The 20353-nt window shown below is 48.1% G+C and overlaps 2 protein-coding genes across 18 annotated transcripts in view; one reads left to right on the top strand and one right to left on the bottom strand.

The window, feature by feature from the left end:
* The window catches only part of LOC143832626 (transforming growth factor beta receptor type 3-like), a 24312-nt gene extending 10298 nt beyond the window's left edge, over positions 1–14014 (top strand). For 10 of the 11 annotated variants that reach the window (XM_077327305.1, XM_077327308.1, XM_077327303.1 and 7 more), the window contains 13 exons: positions 598–714; positions 1288–1456; positions 2624–2768; positions 3455–3593; positions 5255–5444; positions 6260–6501; positions 7355–7534; positions 8754–9071; positions 9473–9605; positions 9995–10069; positions 10397–10537; positions 10820–10925; positions 11837–14014. In XM_077327305.1, the coding sequence (XP_077183420.1) occupies positions 598–714; positions 1288–1456; positions 2624–2768; positions 3455–3593; positions 5255–5444; positions 6260–6501; positions 7355–7534; positions 8754–9071; positions 9473–9605; positions 9995–10069; positions 10397–10537; positions 10820–10905 (1935 nt within the window). In that variant the 3' untranslated portion in view covers positions 10906–10925; positions 11837–14014. The remainder of the gene's footprint in view (positions 1–597; positions 715–1287; positions 1457–2623; positions 2769–3454; positions 3594–5254; positions 5445–6259; positions 6502–7354; positions 7535–8753; positions 9072–9472; positions 9606–9994; positions 10070–10396; positions 10538–10819; positions 10926–11836) is intronic. The other variant, XM_077327306.1, reaches the window with a different exon arrangement.
* The window catches only part of EVI5L (ecotropic viral integration site 5 like), a 57944-nt gene continuing 50806 nt past the window's right edge, over positions 13216–20353 (bottom strand). For 6 of the 7 annotated variants that reach the window (XM_077327297.1, XM_077327296.1, XM_077327299.1 and 3 more), the window contains one exon: positions 13216–20353. In XM_077327297.1, the coding sequence (XP_077183412.1) occupies positions 20042–20353 (312 nt within the window). In that variant the 3' untranslated portion in view covers positions 13216–20041. The other variant, XR_013229332.1, reaches the window with a different exon arrangement.

Raw genomic sequence — 20353 nt, 5'->3', positions numbered from 1 at the left:
GGGCAGTGTCAAGGGTGATCTTGCATTGGTACAATAATGCAGTCAAGCTTAACTTGGGTTTGGTTGAAGTCACTCCCCAGTAACACACCCCATGAACCAAGCAAGGCCTTATTGAAGAAATTCAAGAAGTGATTTTAAAAACAATTCATCTAGTTCAGTGGCAGCCAGGATATACAGAAAAACAGCAATGTTGGGCTGGCCTGCTAGCTCCTCTGTTCTTACAAGCAGTGATGTTATCTACTCTTTAATGGTCTTCTGGTTTAAGGATAGTTATTATGGTGCTTATGAGAGCCAGCATGTTGTACTGGTTTAAGAGTGGCCAGCCTCTAATCTGGGTGACCTTGAGCCAGGCAGAGATCTCTTACCCTCACCAAACTCACAGGGTGTTTGTTGTGGGGAGAGGAAGGGAAAGGTGTTTGTAAGCCACTTTGAGACCCTTTGGGTAGTGAAAAGTGGGGTACAAAAACAAACTTTATTCTGCGAATGGTTTTTATATTCTGTGGTTTTAATTGTAAGCCGCCTTGAGCAAGGCTCTGAAAAGGCAGCATAGGAAAATTCTAAATAAACAATAAATAAACAAGTAATAAAACATTCCAGGTAACTCTGGTTCTGGTCTCCGATCCCCCCCATGAAGCGCCCATATTTGTGCTGCACTCCCAGGAGCCTCTGCGTTGGATGCTACCATTTCCACCCGGAAAGAATTGGACCTTCCAGGTGAGGAAGGGAAAGAAGAATTTGTAAAGGGGGAAGGTTTTTTTTTCAGTAACCCCTGAAATAGTTTAAAGTGGGTAGCCATGTTGGTCTGAAGCAGCAGGACAACATTTGATTCCAATGGCACCTTTAAGACTAACAATTTTAAGGTGTAAACTTTGGTGTGTGCTGTGCACTTCCTCAGATACGTTGTACTTGAGAAAGTGTGCATTGCACATGAAAGCTTACACCTTGATTAAAGGTGCCACTGGACTCAGATTTTGTTTGGATCCCTGCCTGCCCTGACAAAGAGGATGAAAGCACAGTGGGGTGGTAACAATGATTCCATAACAATACTTACAAAACAATCTGCAGTTTTTGTTTTCCCTCAAGACCGCTTTGTGTAGTAAGTCACTTCTATTCCCACTTGACAGATGAGGAGAGGAGAGTGAACTGCTAGGACTTGAGAAGTGATGGGTTAGGTGTCACTGGGACCCAGATCTTCCAGCAGTGCCTTTTCTTCCAGTTGCTAGGTCTGGGAGACCACAGAAGGATCTGCTCTTCCAGCCAGTACCTTTTTGTCCCCCCTGCCTACAGGTTTCCCTGGGTTCCAGTGTTTCAGCACTTGGCCCAGTGGCTTCTGTGGAAATAAGCCTCCCAGAGACAACCAGGAATTTGCTATCCTGGGCACGCAGGGAGCACGGAGGGGTCACCTCGCTGGTTGAGTACCATGGAGTCAACACGATCCACACACGTCTCAAGGCTGGTATGGGCAATAAGCATAGAGGGGTGCTCAGAGAGAAAGAGTGGCCACCAGGGGAGGGGGTGGCATGGTGCTAGCTGTTGTAAGAGGAAGGGGCTCTGTTGGGGGGAGGGGGGGGAACAGTGTCTCCAAGATAATGGTTGATTAGTATTTTGTAGTTTCCAGTAGTAATCGAGGAAGACTTAGCAAAGGGAAGGATTTGACAGTGAGCTACAGGGAGGGGCACCAACCTAAAGGGGGCTGGCTTGGCTCAGGGTTTGGGGGTGACCCATGGACTGACCCCTGGGATGAGCTGAGCCAAAGAGCCCCAACCTAACTGAGCCAGTCCTGTCTTTCTCCTGGATTCAGGAAAACACAACCAGGAGAAAGGAGTGGGGACCGCCCTGGAAGAGACTTCCCTCCCACCTTCCCTGCTGGGGCTTACTGGGGCCAGGAGAAAGGGGGCATCGCCTGGAGAAAAGACTTCTCTGGGCCATGGCTCATGGGGGCTGGGGGTGGGGAACACCTGGGCTACTTGGCATTTGGCCACACATTCAGCCATTTCGGTTTTGCTCCCTGCTGCTTCGAATGTGGGGAGCAAGTCAGCGATTTTAAATGGCTGCCAGGTATTTAGCCCTGTGGTTTTGATTCCCGCCCCCAAAAGTTGGGGAGAAGACAAAGGTGTCACGGCTTGGAGTCAGTTAAACCTGACTGCCGAGTGGGTCAGTTGGTCAGAGGTTGGGTTTAGATGTCTGCAAGCCGTTGAACCATTTGGTTTTGCTCCCTGCATTAAAGGGGAAGGGGAGGCAGTGCTGAGGGGCTAATTGGTTGCCAGACACCCATCTAAGCCTAACAGACAGTCTCCCTGATGCTCAGCTGTTAGTTTTAAATGACCTGAACAGGCAAATCAAACTTGCCCAAAGTCTGTGGGGATATGTTTGGGGAAGGCCCAGAACTCGCCCAAGTTTTCCTTGAATCAGGGCTTGTGCCCGACCCTAGTGAGCCCAGAAGATCACCTCAAAGCTAGCCAGAGCCCCCGGACAAAAAGTGAGTCGTGCTTTGCTCTCCTGGGTCGACAGCTCCCACGTTTGGGAGTGAGCAGATCAGATTCATCTCAGCAGGAGTTTCTGGGCTGCTCTGTCCTAGTCTCTGCATACGTCCCACATGCCATCATTTTACTTTCTCTCCTAGGTGGGTCTGCACCAGCGACCTGCAAGTTGCGTAGGAATTTCCTCAAGTCTGCCCATTTTGCTTCTGAGCGCCGACTTCAGCCTCTAAAGATTTGCCTGAATTCGGACCCACCTCAAGACCTTGAAGTTCACATTATCTACTCCAAGTGAGTGGCTTCAAGGTGTGCTGGTGCTTTGCCGTAGCTTGAGCTTGTGAGTGTGTGTGGGTGGATGCATCCAATATTCACATGGACAGAAACCATTCATGCTGGGGGGGGGGGTTGGGAAAGGTTGGTGAAGTGGGTCTTGCAATATCTGAGGGAAACAGAAGGTTAGAGGCAAGGGTGGTCTTACCTATGGAGTAGCTTGGCTAATTGCTGCAGGGCCCAATGACTGGTAGGAGAAGTGATAGAAAATGGTTAAATCAAAATGCAAACTGTGTTGTAGTTTTGAAGGGACAGGCATGAAAACGGGGCACATTGTTCATGTTTAGAAGGGGTTGGGTTGGCATAAAGGAGGCATGAAGGCCCGACCCTTGTCTTTGCATGGCTCCCCAGAATCTCTAAGACTGCTACTGATCAGGATACTAAAAATGGGGTTAATATGGGCCGATGTCAGATCTTAGGGGTTGGAGGGGGGCAGGCAAGATCTCAGTAGTGGCTTAGGCAAGACTGTGAGTGAAAACTGAAACAGACCCACTGATGCTTGTGGAATATGGATGTTGAGTAGGAGACCCCTGTGGGTCTGGATTGAGGAACAGAGCTTGGGGTAGATGGCTACATTTGCCTCTCTGTTTTTAATCCTGTGATCCGATATGTGGAATCTGCGTACCTGGCAATATCTTTTCTCCTAGGGGCCTAGCCCATTTGACTGTGGAGCTCCATGCCCTTAAGAGGTCCCCACGTCGAGGTTTGTTCTTGATCCTGAAAAGTGAAGGAACTGCACAATGGATGGTTCATACTCATCATCTCACTGGCCAACTGCATGTCCTGGTATGGAGCAGATCTCCTGCAGCAATAGATCCGAACACCTGAGACCGGGGTGGGACTGACCCTTTAACTTATAGAGAAATTCCTGGTGGGTCACGGCCCTGGAGAGCCCCTGGCAGCCAGTAGTTTTGCCAGTGCCAGTAGGGAACATTTGTCTCAAATCGGGCCAGCAGCACCAGCCTGGTGTGGTGGTTACGAGAAGTGGTCTCTAATCTGGAGAGCCAGATTTGATTCCCTACACCTCCTCCACATGCAACCAGTTGGGTGACCTTGGGATAGTCACAGTTCTCTCAGAGCTCTCTCAGCTCCACCTAACTCACAAGGTGCTTTCTCTGCAGAGAGAAAAGGAAGGCAATTGTAAGCCATTTTGAGACCCATAGAATAGAATCATAGAATTGGAAGGGATCTCCAGGGTCATCTCATCCAACCCCCTGCAAAATGCAGGAAATTCACAACTACCTGGCCACCCACACTGACCCCAGTTCCATGCCCAGATGATGCCCTCCTTCAGTAACTGAAAAGTGGGTATAAAAACCAACTCCTCTTCTCCTTCCAACACTTGTTGGTTCACCTGCTGGCACTGGCAGTACAGAAGGAAGGGCAACTAGGATGGTGGAGGGGTTGGATCCCATGCCTTGTGAAGAGAAGCTCAGAGAGTTAGGTGTGTGTCGTTTGGAGAAGAGGAGGGCAAGGGGTGAGAGGATAAGCTGTGCTTAACCATGCAAAGGGGAGACATGTTGAAGAAGAGGCCAACTGGTTTACTGCAGCTTTAGAGACAAGGACTAGGAGCAGTGGATTCAAATTACGGCAAAGGAGGGTCCACTTAAATATTAGAAAGCCTTTTCTGCCAGTGAGGAATGTTCTTAGGTGGAATATACTACCTTGGAGGGTGGTGGTGTCTTCTTTGTTAGAAGTTTTGAGGAGAAGGTTGGATGAGCACCTGTCAAGGTTGTGCGGCTTTTAAGTCCCTGAGGGAGGGAGGGGGAGGCTGGACTGGATGGCCCAGTGTGGTCTCTTCCAGCTCTGTGTGATTCTGTAAAGCAACAGGTACCCTGATCCCCACCCCAAGGACAACTGAGATTGGCTTGCTCCTGGACCATCTTAATATCTTGTTCCACTCTGCTCCAGGCCAGCTCATACTGGGTTCCCATCCATGAGGGGCTGGTATCTGGAACAGGAACTCACAGGCATGCAGTCTCCCCCAGCCCTCGTCTGTAATGTGATCCAATAGCTCTCCTGGTACCATCCGGTACTTCCTTGGCCTGGTTTGCAGCTGTGACTCTTATATTTCTCTTTTTCTAAAAAGAACAGAGGTGGCCCTGGTTATTCATTCTGGCCTGTTCATCCCACGAGGTCATTCAGTCTCCATTCTTCCAAGAATGAGGTTGTATTTATAGAATCCTGTCTAGATGGTACTAAACCGTTTCTGCTTGAAGTTTCCTCATTTCTGCAAACAAAAGAATATAGAAGCCAACCCTGCTGGATAACATCAGTGGTCCATCTAGTCCAGCATCCTGTCTCACACAGTGATGAATCAGATGCCTTGGAGGGCCAAGATCCTCTCCTGATGCCACCCCCAGCACTGGGCTTCAGAAGTGTTATTCCCTCTGAATATGGAAGTTCATTTGCTCACCATGTCACCTGAGCATGTGTTTCCTTCCCAGGCATCACACAAAGTTGTCGTGAGCAGCACAGGAATGGACCTGCCCCTGACGGTGACCCAGCGCACATCCTCTAAGCTGGCTCGTATCAGAGATCCTTCACAGTGGGTTGCGAGGCAGATGCTCTCTGTGTTCACATCCTACACTGAGGCTGAACATGTGAACAGATTTCTTCTGGTTGTTGGGATGAATGGTAGGCAATGTACAAAGGTTTGGAGTGGACACGTGTGGGGAAAAGTCTTCACCAGAGAATATAGGAAGTTCAAAGTGGCCACTAACAGTCGGTGGAATAGTTTCATGGTCCAGGGAGTGATACTTCCGCTCCTGATCTGGGCAGCCCAGACAAGTCTGATCATATCAGATCTCAGAAGAAGGGTTGGTCCTGGCTAGTATTTGGATGGGAGACCTACAAAGAACACCAAGGTCATGACTGCTTTTATATTATGTGACTGATTGTTTTAATCAGTCAGTTTGGTGTAGTGGTTAGGTGTGCGGACTTCTAATCTGGCGAGCTGGGTTCGATTCTGCACTCTCCCACATGCAGCGCCACAGCACTGATAAAGGTGTTCTGACCGAGCAGTGATATCAGGGCTCTCTCAGCCTCACCCACCCCACAGGGTGTCTGTTGTGGGGAGAGGAAGGCGACTGTAAACCACTTTGAGACTCCTTCGGGTAGAGAAAAGTGGCATATAAGAACCAACTCTTCTTCCTCCTTCCTCCTTCCTTCTTCCTTCTTCTGTTTGGGCTTGCTCAGGGCGGGGCGTGTATGGAAGCTTCTGCAAAACTTGCTTTCCCATTTCGTGGCTCGTCCCATCTCTCCTGAGTCTGCTCTGATTATGAACTCAAGTGCCAAGTGAAGAACATGGCTAGAGGCAGTGCAGGGGAGAAGGAAGAAGGTGCACTGTGAATGGTGTCTGTCACTTGGTGGGATAGATGGGAAAGGAAATTTCTAAGTGCCGCACGTGGCATAAGAATGCATTGCCCTAAGTCACCCGTTCCTTCTTGCAGGTGCCACAACAGGCCCTCGACCATTTGGGCCCATGTTTCTGCCTTCCACCACATCTGCTGAGACTCAACAGCCCTTCCCAGAGGCTGCAACGGTGGGCTGGGCAAGGAGGCAGGAGCTCTTGGCAGAGGAGAGCACTTCACTCCTCCTGCTGCCCACAGCCCAAACAGGGGCCGAAGGAGCAGAGCCTGTGCTGTGCCCACGGGGACAGGAGCCCGGTCATGAGAACAAGGCTGCCCAGAGGGTAAGTCACCCATCTGAGCATCTCCAAATTGGAGGCAATGAAGATTCCCTGCCCAGAGGATTTTTGATGGGAGTGGATGGTTGCGGGCAGGTAGTCCTGTTGTAAAGAGGTTCTTCTTGTTGGCAGAGTTTAAATGCATAAAAGAAGTAAAGCACTGCCTGCTTTACTAAGAATTGAAACAATTTTGTAAAGAGAGAGAGAATCTTCTAAATGACTAATTATGTTAATAATTTGATGGCAAACATGGAAGAAAGGAGAAGGAAGTCTCCAGTCGAGCCAGTCAGGGCACAGGAGGAGATGATTGGAAATATACTAGGGAATCCCTAACCCAAATAGGCTGACTTCACATCTCCTCTGATGCCTCCTGCAGGACGTTCTTCGTGCTCATGACAGCATCTGATTAGTCCAATATTTGCGGCAATGTGAGGCTGCTTTCTATATCTTCACGCCAGGGACCCTCCTAGTCTACTAGAGCCTGCTCTGACTGGCAGTGCTTCTCCAATATATTTGGAAAGGTTTTTCCAGAGATGTTTGTTTAACTGAGGATATTAGTACTGAACCAGGGATCTCCTGCATGCCAGAATTCCGTAAATAAGGTTCTTGGCTTCTAATTCCTGCACAAACACTTGTTCTTCTTGAGCTAAATTTGTGAACATAGCTTTATTAAGGCAGAAGAAATCTGGGCTGCAGATGAGCCAGTTGCTGCTACTTTTCTTGGTTCTCAGCATTGGGAAGTTCTGCTCTGCAGCTTGTCTCTGATCACGATGCCCCAAAACTTTATTCCCAAAGACCCCCCCCCCCCCCGCCTTGCACATCAATCTGTCCCAGTACAGGCCTTGCCTCTCTCCTCCAGGTTTCCTGTGTCTCACCTTCCTCAACTTGGGCCTCTCCCCTAGAAGCTACTATGGCCTTCCAGGACCTCCCCTTTCACCTTGGCAATGTCCTGCTTAGCCTTGAGGTCTACAATTCCGAGGCCTTTGCCAAGCAGCCAGGACCCTGCGTGGTCTCCGCTAACAGCCGAGTCTTTGTGGAGGTAAAGCTGATGATGGGTCTGCAGGACACATCTTCTGAGGCAGCTCTTAGGCTCTTAAAGGGAGCTTCCAGGGAGGAGTGCAGGACCTTGAACTGGGGAATTTGTGGCCTGTGTTGACCATCCCATTGCTCTGTCAGTAGAGTTTGGTGCTACGATAACGTATGCACTTGTTGTCAAGGAACAGAACCATAGGAGCAGTTTTATACAGACGGTTTAATAAGTGTTGGAATGGGTGGGATGGCCAGCATGTCGGCATTTAGGCGCTCATCTATTTCATAGTCTTGAGATAAGGGAATGCTGGGAGATGTACTTTGTGAGATGTTGAGGTGCTGCTACAACCGTTCCTCATCTGTTAGCTATTAAAGATGCTGTTGGAAGCCTGGCCCTTCTTGCTATGATGACCTTATTCTTGTGAAGGACTTTCCAACTTCTTGGTCCACTCCTGAAGAAGGAAACATCCTGTTGTTTGAGAGCCCTGTGGAAGGCAAGAGTATACCAAAACATCAGCGCAAAACAGATAACAGTCAACAAGAAAACAAGGAAGCAGATGATAAACCTAAAATCTATACATAACTGATGATTGAAAAAAAATATTAAGCTACCACATGAACCTGCTGCTTGTGAGTGACCTAAATAGTTATAGTGAAGGCAACATCTGAGAAACACTTCGAATCCATAAGACTTCATGCTGGGTTTAGTCTGGCAGGAAATCTGGCCATAAGTAGGTCATTAATTATACCTGAGGAATTATTTCCTGTCCACTGTATATCAATTAATGGATCAAGATGTTTGTCTGTAGCAGTAGAAAAGAGCAAGAGTTCAGTAGCACCTTAAAATCTAACAAATTTTGTGCCAGGGTATCAGCTTCCATGAGTCGCTTTTCACTTCTTCAGATATGAATGAGAGGACACTGAAAAGACCCTTGATGTAGTACATATGGAAGGGGAAAGCTTGCAGTTTGGTTCGTGGCAATGATCAAATAAAATCTGGTTCAATACCTATGCCACAGCCCCTCTCTATGGGCTTTGTCATGCTTTTCAGAGCTGGTCATGATGATAAAGGTGCCAGGAGCAAGGATTCGGTTTCATTCCCAGCCCTGGTATGCTGGGGTGGGGTCAGACTGACCAAACAGAGAAGAAGTCAGTCCACACTTTTGTGAAGGAAGAGAATTCAGAATTCTGTTTTCAAACTAGATGGTGTTTTCTCCTCTTCCTCTCAGGCTGCTTTGGCTGCATACGACTTGTGTCTCGGCTTCACCATCCGGCAGTGCTTCCTCTCTCCCTTCTCAGATGCTTCGTTGTCCTCTCCGTATGTGCTGATCCAACATGGCTGTGCGGCTGATGCTCGTGTCACTTTGTCAAGGTCTGAGCAGGCAGCCCAGGGCCATGCATTACCTCCAGGGTATCAAGAACGCCAACGGATGAGTTTTGTGCTCCAGCCCCTCTTCAATGACTCCATTCAGTTCCTGCACTGCCACCTGACACTCTGCAGCAGAGACACTGGGGACCCCACCAAGCCTCAGGGCCCAATCCCTAAGGTATCTAACTCACCATGCTAAGGTCTGACCACTGATCTCTAGTGAATATTGGATGGCAGGACAGTCCCCTTATCTAGGGTCAGTGTCATCAAAGCCATCTGGACTGACAAGGTACTGGAGAGCCTTGATCCTACCTAGCTCCTGGGCTTCTCAGGAGATGAGGGTGAAGTTCATAGGATGGGGTGAGGGGAAAGGGTTTTTGGACAGGGTTTTGTACCCAAGAAAGCCTCTCATTAGCTTGAGGTCCATCTGAGATTGTCAAGGAGAAAGAAAGGCATAAACATGTTTTGATTAACTAAAGCAGGATGAGAGGTTACCTGTGACCACCCTGTGAGACCTAGTGCTTTTCCTGCTGTTGGGGACAGGGCACTCTCTCTTTTTGAAGCAGGTTTTTCTTTCAGTGCCAGGCTGAGAACGAGGCCTGCAAGGGGCAAGAGGAACTGGCCAGCGGGCGCTTCCAGCGCACCATCTCAAAGCCCATCATGGTGACTGTGGCGATTCCTCCCAAAGCTGCTGCTCCTAATCTCAGACCAGGTAGGAGCTTGGTGTGAATTCTGGATTTGAGCAGGGAAAGGGAGACCTCTCTTCTACTTTCCTACTGGATAGGAACTTATACCAGTGGTGAGGGCTCCCCTTTCCAGTGAAACCAGAGAGTGGAAGGAAGAGTCCATGAAGTAAGAGTTCTCTCTGCTGCAGACCTGTAAGTAACCAGGGGCTGCATCTCTATAGAAGCTCACTCGTGATTCTGGTCCCACCAAGCCTGACTCTGCCAATGGCCTCCAGCTTGTCTGTACTGAAACACAAAGGGGCTGGGCTGGGCTGGCAGGAACACCAAGCCCTCTTTTTCATTTTCATTCTTTTTCACTGCTTGCAAATACTCCTGTTTCCTATTACCTTTTGGATTTTACCATCTTTTTCTGTAGAACGTTTCCTACTTACCCAGCAAGGAAAAGTACTGAAGAATGTAAACCGCTCACGGAAGACACAGTCTGACCCAAGTAAGTAATGTGCTAGGTTACTTCACTGGCCCTGTTTCCCTGGGATTAGTCTTGGATCTGGGTCTAATTCTCATTGGTTCTAGAGCTGGATCCCATCTTGAGAAGTTCTTTTGCATTGTCTTTGCAGCTTTGCATGTATGTGAATGTCCAGAGGCCCAGCACTAATGCTACCACCACCACCCCCTCTCTCCCTGCTCCTGATAGACTGCAGGAGCCCTCCTCCTGTGCCTGCCCTGTTCAGAGCACGGACCCATCTGCCCCAACATTGTTTCCTAGATGTAGGAAGGGAGTGCATTGTCTCTCTCTGTGTTCCTTTCCTTCCTACAGCTGCAGCTGCTCCACACCTAGAGCTCCCAGCGGTAGTTGGCATAGCCTTCTCAGCCTTTATCATTGGCATCTCCCTCACTGGCGGGCTCTGGTTCATTCATTCCCAGACAAGGGGATGCGAGGCTGCCCACAACGCCACAGGTAACCACTTCTTTCACGTAAGCAGCCCAGCTCACATCTACAGAAACAGAGTTAGTATGTGATAGTGGCTTTCCCCTAGTCATTGGTGGAACTCAGCCTTTTGCAACCATTTGGCCACGGAGGAGTCTCTGAAGTAATTTTTCAGGCTCCGAGGAGTTCTGGAAGTGATTTCAGCTGGCCAAGCCACACACCCCCCGCCCACCAATGTGCAAATGACTGGTCAGGGTTTTTATTTACCAAGGGGCAGTAACTGTGCCTTTGATATTCTTCCCTCCTCACCAGATCCTGAAGAAACAGCAGTTCCGAAGCCTCTGTCTACTCCCTCGGCTCCCAGTGCCGCTGGTCCTCCACATGGTTCTTCACCCTAAGAGCGTGCTGCTGGACACAGGTATTTGTTGACAGGAGCAACAGAGCTGGGAAATAAGGAGGGCAAAAGGGAGCCATGGCTTTTTTTTGTCAAATCTATGCCAGTTACTTCTGCTTACTAGAGGTTTGCTTGAACACATATTTTAAGAGTTTATTTTTAACTTAAAACCTAGAACAGTATAATGTACTAAGCACAATAATGTAAGTATGTTACCAAAATATCACCTGTTTGGAATGTCATGAAGGAGAGATAAACAACTGGGAATTCCCCTCTGTCCCAAATCTCTCCATCTATGATGATCTAAATTATGGTAGGTCCCAGCATCAGTTTTTTGCTGTCTCAGTTGTTTTATTGCATCTCTTTAACTGATGCTCATATGGCCTCAACGTTCCCTGTCTCCTGGAGGGCAGTGATGGTCCCTATCAAGCCACTGGGGATGATGCCTTTAACAAAATAGCCGGGGAGTGCTTCAGCTATGTGGAAACACTTCCCTTGTGGGTAGAGAATGCCTGATTCTTTTGAAGCAAAGGTTAAGTAGAAGGCACCAAAATCTAACACTTGTAAGATCTACTAGTAGCTATTTTGGGGTATCCCTTGTGAAAATGTCTTTTCCAGGCATGTGTTTTTGTATAACTTCTATACAGCTGAATGAAGCTTGAACACCACGGATCAGATTTACTAAGATTTGGTCTGTCTCCAACAGACAGTGATTAAAAGTGGCTCTTTGGAGTTGTATACATCTTGGCTCCAAAGGTTTTCTTAGGGCCACTTGTGAAAACAGGCCTCAGAGTGCAGCATTACCTTGATTTGTTTCTTTGGTGGAAACAGGCTGGAAGATGTACCAAAAGATGTAGAAAAAGAGAAGGTGGGGACCATGGAAATTGTGTTTCTTTCTAACCACATTACCTGTCTATTTTTCCTTTTCTTTTCAGGCTTTTGTACTTTTAGCCAATAGCCAAATGCCCGTCTCATAGAACCTGCTCGTACCAGTGACTCTCAGGCTGAATCCTCATGGCTTCACTTTGCTTCAGTTTCAGCTAGCTGAATCAATACTTTTCATCATTCTCCAAGCATTAGTTTAAATGTGCACTTCTGGCTGCTAATGGTAGTAGGAAGGGAATAGTTGCTTGACTGGGACAAGCTGCCAGGAGAAATGTGACTGATCCCTCAGAGGCTGGTTCTGCCTTACCACTGTGCTGAGTGGACATTGTGGATGACTTCTCCTCCAATCTCCCCAAACCTATGTTGCATTCCAGTGCTGTATACCCCATTTGCCACCACTTTGCCCTTGCTGGCAAGCTGTTCAATTATGCCAGGCCTTGCAATCATATTTAAGTCTGTTTTAGGAGTTGGGCTTGGGTGATGGTCCTACGAAGAAGTGCAGACAAAACATCGCTGTATTTGCTTCCTAGCTTGATTGCCTTAGTATGGGATGCAAGTGTTAATTTTAATGCACCTAGTAAGTTCAGGCTGCTCAATTTGACACAACAAGATCAATTATCTGGAAAAAGCAAAATTCAACTTCAGCAGACTCTTACCACACTGCAAATGGTGGTGCCTTTTATTAAGCAGCCTGGCTGTAAAACTGTACAATGCCTCCTTCACTAGGCAACTGCTTCAAAATGTCCTGTGTCCATGTAGGCCAGATTAGGCAGGGCAGGCTGTTAATGTCTTTGTTGCTGTCCTTCAGAGGGCACAGGGGGAGGACAGTGAACAGTCACTGGCTTAACTCAAGTGCTACTCAGAAAGCCAAGCTCATCCTTTCTTCTGTATGGATTGTAAGACTGGAAGTGAAATCTCCACTCCGTTGAACAATTGGTCCACTAGGTTCCTTGATCAAGTTGCCAGCTGTTTTTGGGTGGCTTAACATTATACCCTCTGGACTACGAAGCTGGGTCATAGAGCAGCTTCTGAACCTTAGAACTTTGGATCTCATAGGCAGTCAGCTGATGGAATACCGTGGAAACCTGATAATGACTAGAAAAGCCTAGATCACTGTAACTGCAATCCACGACCTTGGGGCAGTGGTTAAGAACAATGGCCTCTAATCTGGCGAACCAGGTGATTCACCCCTCCTCTGAATGCAGCCAGCTGTGTGACCTTGGATTGGTCACAGCTTTCTCAGCCTCACCCACCTCACAGGGTGTTTGTTGTGGGGAGAGGAAAGGTATGCGAATGTAAGCCATTTTGAGATGCCTTCAGGTAGCAAAAAGTGGGGTATAAAAATCAGCTCCTCCTCTTCTTCCTTCTTCCGATGCCTGCATGAGTCCTCCCTCTGTCTCCCTGCATTACAAAGGCTGGAACCACAGAATTATTAAGACAGTGTAAATAGTTTATTGTTCTGTTTTTTTTAAAGTACAGATATTTTTGTACAACTATTTGTTTTAAAATGGGCATGGGCTGGGAAGAAGGTATATTCTGAGAAGCAGAGAAGGGATACTGATACATAGTTACAATGAACACATAATTTAAGAAACAGCTGGGCTGTGAAGACAGTGCCTTCTAACACAGAAATCAAAATTCATGGTAACCTGTACATTCCTTTTGGACAGCTGGCATTGAGTATGGGGCAAGTCAACAGACTGTGATACCATGGGGCCAAGTCTACCTTGCGGGGTGGGGACTGCTCTGTTTGGGACTGTGCCTGGTCCCATTTCACTCTGTTTCTGGCTGTGGCTTTCAATCACTCATTACTTTTACATGTTAATAACCTACAAGAACACAGGAGTGAAGTTCAGATTTACAACTGGCAGAAACCATAAAACTCTTGGAAGTTTACATCCCTGTTTCTCATGCCTATATAGAACCTGGGGAACAAACTATAAAATATGCCTGCCTCTTAGGGTGAATTTCAGAACCTGTCTCACAGGTACCATGACCTCCTTATATGTTTCTGGGTACTCCTGGGTTGGGGGCAGCTTTTTGGCTGAACTACACCCTCTACCAACCTGATTTCCAGATGCATTCCCAACCCAGAGCAAAAGCATTTCCCCAAAACAAGACTGTAGTGTCATTTGTTTTAGTCTATTAGGCCTGTAGTGTAATCAGTTTTAGTTTACAAGTGTCCAAAAAGGTAAATAAAACACTGCTTGTTCATTTTTTAAATCTGCTGATCTTGTCTAGGCACATTCTTTCTACTTTTTTCCCAAGCTCTCATTGTAGTGTTTTCTCTTGGTCCACCCTAAACTCGGTAATGTTAATCCTCCCATAAGGATCCCATGGTGCCGTGGGGTGTGGGCTGGATGGGGTGGGCAGTGTACTGCCGCAACACTCTGCAGAAGCCTTTCTGGAGCAGGTCCAGATCTTCAGTTCCCACAGGTTTCAAATGCTTTTCCCTAGTAAGTTAATCATATTATGTAGACATCTGTAACAGAACCGGTTTATGGAGACATGTCGAGAGTCTCAAAGAACCTAAAGCAGGTCCTTGAACTTGTCTAGCAGTGGCTTGAATTCCACTGAGAAGGTCCACTGATGGAAAGAGTTCCATCAGCATAGCATGACTTCTCCATCTCCCAACCCCTGGAGCTTCTGCTGTGTGAAGACACAGGCCTAGTCAGGAGTGGCAAGAAAATCAACCCCTTCTATCTGCAGAAATTACCAACCCGGTGTTGCAATATAAAATCTCACACTGGCTTAAGAAATTGCTGTGCATACTATAAAGGTGTGTGTGTGTGTGTGGGGGGGTAGCTTTTGCCTCATTCCTTGAATATCATAGAGGTTCTCTGTATTTATAGCAGCATCACAACATGTCTATGCAAACATAGGTCATTTCTCTCCCGCCCCATCACACAACAATGGGGAACTCCTGTCATAAGCGCCAGTCAATATATACCCACCGCTGCCAGCTTTCCCATGGTTTAAATAATCTGCTGAAGTATTATTTCAAAGCTGTTTCTCTGGAACAATTCAATGAATTAATATGTAGTGGGCAGTACCAGCACTACCCAACCACCTCCACTATGCTAATACCTGCCTTTACCCTATTGTTTCTGTGATCAAGGCTAAACAAGCCAGGCCTTAAGAAAACAGACTTTGTTTTCTTCTAGCCCAGGGGTAGTCAAACTACGGGCCTCCAGATGCATTCGCTGGCAGGAGGCTCCTGGCAATTGTAGTCCATGGACATCTGGAGGGCCGCAGTTTGACTACCCCTGTTCTAGCCCCTCTGTCCTTTGGGGCACACTATACTTGTCTCTTGTGCAACGGGGACTGGAATGGGAAGGGCTAGCCCAGCATAGTGTCATTAATTAACAGCGCACCACCCAGGATTATTCACAGTCGTTAACTCAGCATCCCCTGCTTCGACAGAAGTGGGAATTGTGGCACAAGAGAAGGGAGTGGAGGCATTCAGGAGACAGAATGACTAGAAGTCATGTCAGAGCTGGGAGGGTGAAGCATTCCCAAACCCAGCCTCAACACAGCACCACATTGGTTCCCCCCCCCCACAGAGGAGGGGAAAGAAACTATTAAAGTGCAAACGGAACTGTGCCAGTATCTGTAAAAGAGCACACACACAAGCTCTGCCTCCACCTTATCCTGCCCAGGAGCGTATCCTAGGGGCCAGGCTGTTTGAGGACACCAACTTTGCCACGGTGGTGGCTCCACCTTTTCCAGAACTCAGTTTCTAATGGCACAAAAATCTGCAGCCAATGGCCACAGAAGGTTCAACTATTACCTGATGGCCTTGAGAATACTGAAGGGAAACAAGCATATCCCATAGAAGTCATAACAAAAGCAGGGAAGTCCGTGCAGACTTATGTTAGATAGAAATAAGTATGTTTTTGAGGGCAGAATGTACATCCATGCACATTTCTCTGCCTCGCTGGATACACATTTCTTCCCCTGACTCCAGAGCACTGAGTGGCTAAAGTATTTGGCACCTTAGTTTGGAAAACAACACTTGTACAAGAGTAACTTGCAAAGAGAAATGAAAAGAGAGGAGAATTTGTACGGTCTACTGTACATAAGAGGAAACAGCTTTCCCCCTTTGCAATCTATTCCTGCTGCCACTAATGTCATCCCAAAACCTTGACAATGGCAGTGACGGAAGGGGGCCTGGGGGTGGGGGTGGTTTCTCTGCTGCACGATGGCAGCCAGCTGAACGTCGACTAATGGAGAGGGTCTGGCTGGGCCACAGACAGGCAGCCCAAAGAGGCCTGGGAGGGCAGTGCTGAAGCTAGTCTGCCTGGCACCATGCTTGCAGCCACAGCAGCAGTTTGTGTTGGATTCTGTGTTTCGATACTATTGCAAGAGACTTGTGATTCCACGTAGACACTTGCCTTTTTAGAAGATAATTTAGCTCATGGCTATTTTTTAAAGTGGTCTTGAGATGGTACTAGAACTTGCCCAATGCGATTCCCCTGCTGTCTGCATGTAAAGAGGATTGCTTTTAAACATCAGAAGAACAAGAGTTGGTTTTAATACCCTGCTTTTCACTACCTGAAGGAGTCCCAAAGCAGCTTACAACCATCTTTCCCTTCCTCTCCCCACAACGGACACCCTGGAAGGTGGGGGAGGTTGAGAGCGCTCGGAGAGAACTGCTCTGTGCAAACAGCTCTAAGAAAACTGCGACTGGCCCAAAGTCACCCAGCTGGCTGCATATGGAGGAGCAGGGAACCAAACCCAGTTCTCCAGATTAGAGGCTGGCTGCTCTTTAACCCCACTACACCAGACTAGCTCTCTCCCTCCTATTCTACTCTGCCCTTTGGGGCACACTCTACTTGTGCAACGGTGTCCGGAATAGAAAAGGGCAAATCCAGTTTAGTGTAATTAACAGGTCTTAAACAGAATGACAAAACAACAGGGTGGCAATAATATGAATTGTTACTGATGAGTAGTTAGTTAGAGTGCAAGTGGAAGAGATTTTACTTGAGTCAGAGTTATACTAGGATAAACCTAAGGTAAGACCAGAGTCCGTAAACTGAGCAATGTGTACTTCACATTACATTATCATTCCCTAAACTAAAACAGGCCGAGGAAGGACGGCTGATATTGTCTAGCAAACAGATTCTTCCCCCATTAACTCCAGTGTAAATCAGACGCACTCAAGTCAAGGGGGGCCACTCCAGAGTTAGAAACCGCAGAGGTAAAAACTATTCCTTGTGGGTAATGTCGGAGGCAGCAAGCATTTGGGAAGCACTTCACAAACAAATAACAAATTGCTAGGAATTATGCACAGACTGGCAAACAGTTTCACAAGGCATCCAACACTGCAAGTAGGAACAAAGAAATGCATCAGGCTGACGCGAGCGGATCAAAGCAACAGTGCTGGCGGAAGTCCCAGTCGGACCGTGGATTCTGCCACTGATCTCTGGGGAAGACATGGAAAAGGGTGAAGGGGAATTCACAGAAATTTGGCAATACAGTGCAGCATGAGTAGATAGAGAGTACATCCATTCAAATATGCAAGTTTATGCCAAACTGGAACATTTTCCAGGCTTCCTTATAGAAGGACACACAGAATACTTTAGGACCACTCATGTGGTGAATGCGGCTTTGTCCTGCTTCTGCAACACGCTTGCTGGGTTCACTTCACTTTGCTAGAGAAGTCCCGATTCCAGCAAGTAAAGGTGACTAACAAAATCTGCCCTGTCATTGAGAGAGACAAAGCCTTGGGGGGAGGGGGGGGGTCTAAGAATTCCTTCTTCACTGCAAATCAAATAAGTCCATGAAGACCTCCATCAGAAGGAAGAGTGGGTGGGAGTGTATGATATAGAACATCTGACGTAGCAACGTTGCAAGCTTCAGAAATTATGTAAAAACAAGCGTCCAACTGAGCCCAGTGTGTCTATCACTTTATAGCAGCGTGGAATCAGCAAAGACCTGGAGTGTTGAACTTATGAGGGAAAGGAAATGCTCCCTCTTCCCTGAAGGCAGACAGCGTGCCCTTCCCAACCTGTAACCCAGCTGGATCTATCTGTAGAAGGTTCCCAATGGCTGGACAGCTTGCCTAATGACAAGGCTACCTCCTCAGCTGACATCTGGGTCCTCAATCCTCAGATCCTCACAGGCTGCGGCTCCTCTTCCACAGTTCTGCCATGAAGCCCCGCCCTTCTCCTAATGTCTGTCAATCCGTTCTTAAGCGGAAGCCTCACATTTTCAACAATGCTCTCCTCCAAACAGCCTGCAAGTCCCAGTACTTCGCCCCCAGGCATCCTTCAGACCCCTCATCTCAAGCCAGAACACGCCGACGCTGGATGGCAGGCTGTCTGCACAGAGCAGCTGGGCCCTTGCTTCTCTTTTTCAGAGGAGGCTGGAACCCCGGCTTCCCTGCAGCCTCTGGAAATAGCACCAGTTTGTGAGGAAAGAACAGAAGACTGGCTTTACTGATCTCAAACTGTGATGCCATCTTTTAAGGGGGAGGGGGGGCCAGGACAGAATGGGAATGGGCTCTGGCTCTGTGCCTCAGAAAGGAGAGGGAAAGGCTTGCAATGCCACGTGTAGAATGATCTCTGGTGGTCAGAAGGCAACCATGTCCTATCGTGCTTCCCAGTGCATACTATATCCAGCTGGGGTGAGGAGCATCACTGCAAGAAACACCAAAAATAGTTTTTAGTGAGATCGTGGCTGGTTGTGGACAAAGGATTCTTTATTCACCCGCTGCTCTCTGCTGGGCTATGTTAGTGTTCCTAGCGACCAATAAAGGACAGAGAATAATGTTGAGAAGCTGAAGTCTCTCCTCCCCCCCTCCAGGTAAAAGGGGCAGGGCTGTTTCTGTAGTGAGAGCTTAAGGGGTGGGCCGATCAGAGCTAGGCATGATTCCTGCAATGTCTTGCTTCCCAACTATACTGCTCATAGCTAATATGCTTGAAGTGGGGACAGCATCTGCTGCGGGCTCAGGCAAAGCCAGAATCCCCCCCCCCCGTCTTGGTCACATGTAGTTCCAGCTGAGAATCGGGGTATTTCCATTTTCTAGAAAGGCCAGGCATCCTGCTATGTTCATCCCTTCACTTGCAAGTTTTGTTTGCTAACAAGAAAGAATTCTTCAAGTTACCTCCTCAGGCACTTCAAAATCCAGCCACCTACTCAAGAAGGAACTCATTATCATACCTTTCTTGTACAAATGTAACATCTGTTATGGAGTGCTTGGGTTGACTGCTGCTTGCCTGGGGAAGAACAGGAACTCTGCGGGACCTGGTTTCTGAACACAGTGTCTTAAAGATGGGGTTGCAGAAGAATACGAGCCATCCCATGCAATTCCAGGGAAGGAAATATGGAGGAATTGCCACTAGCCATCTGTAATAAGACAGCAGCTAAATCCCTTCTTATAGACGCAGTCAAAAGAGAATTACGGCTCCAGGCAAAAGTGAGTCATACAAGAGTCCCATGTGTAATGCTTCCCTTACCACAATCCAACAGAAAAGACATGGGGTCTTTTAGCTACAGGAGCAGTTCCAAGGCTGCTCATAAAAGCCCTCAAGATGACAGAACTTAAAGCTTTAGGCCAAAAGCTCCTGTAGGGGAGCTCAACTGGCAATTACTCAGTATTAATAAATAATATATGCAGAAACAAAAATATAATCTCTCTCTCTCTCACCAACCCCCTCCTTCAGAAGCGCACTCTCCATGCACCCCTCTCTTCCCTCTTCCCGGACTGAAAGTGGCAAAGGAGTGGGGAGGCCTTCAGGCGTCTTCTCTGCACGCAGCACAGCAGAGTCAAGGGAGACATATAAATAAAGGGAAGACTGATCCCTCCTCCTGTTCCTCCAAGCACAGCAAAGACAGAGACACAATCACAACCGGGCTGCATTATGTGGAACCGAGGACCTTGTCACTTCCGCAGTCCTCTGGAAGTTCTCGGAGGCATGAACCTCCCTTTGAGCACGGGAGAAGAACGGGAGAAGGTGCGGCTGCGGGAGGCCGTGGGGATGGGGGAATGAATACTATACATGAATTTGGATTTTAAGTTTCTAATGATGACAGAGCTGGAAAAAAGGCAGTGCAGACGAGTGGAGATGGTCCGTGCAGTGCTGCAGGCCAGCTGGAGAACGGTCCATCCCCTGTGCCATCTGGGGGAGGCGGGTACTCACTGAGTGCAGCATTCAGAATGCATCTCGCCCCTCGCCCCCGTTCCTTCGGCACAGCGCGGCCAGAGGACAAAAAGCACCTTCCGGGTGGAGCTGGGGCGGCAGCACCTCTCCTCATTGGCTCAGGGCCTTGGCAAAGATGATCTCGCCGTTGGGTTCCGTGGCGGAGGCCGGGTCATCTGGATCACTGTCTGTGGTGCCGTCGCTCTCCTTGCCTGAGCTCTCGGCACCCCGCAGGAAGCGTGTGTTGTGGGGAGACAGCGGGTACAAGACATCCTGCAAGGCACCCACCACCATGGGGCTGGTCAGCAGCTCTTCGTCTGAGGAGTGCAGGGAGTCATCGTCCACTGCCAGGTGACTAACAATATGGATGCCGTCAAAGCCCACGGAGTCCTCAAAAGGCTTTGGCCCCTTCATCAGTCGGAT

The sequence above is a fragment of the Paroedura picta genome, chromosome 3 (assembly GCF_049243985.1).
Source record: "Paroedura picta isolate Pp20150507F chromosome 3, Ppicta_v3.0, whole genome shotgun sequence".
In the NCBI taxonomy this organism is placed as follows: Eukaryota; Metazoa; Chordata; class Lepidosauria; order Squamata; family Gekkonidae; genus Paroedura; species Paroedura picta.
The sequence above is the reverse complement of the archived record's forward strand: the minus strand, read 5'-3'. Positions and strand labels throughout refer to the sequence as shown.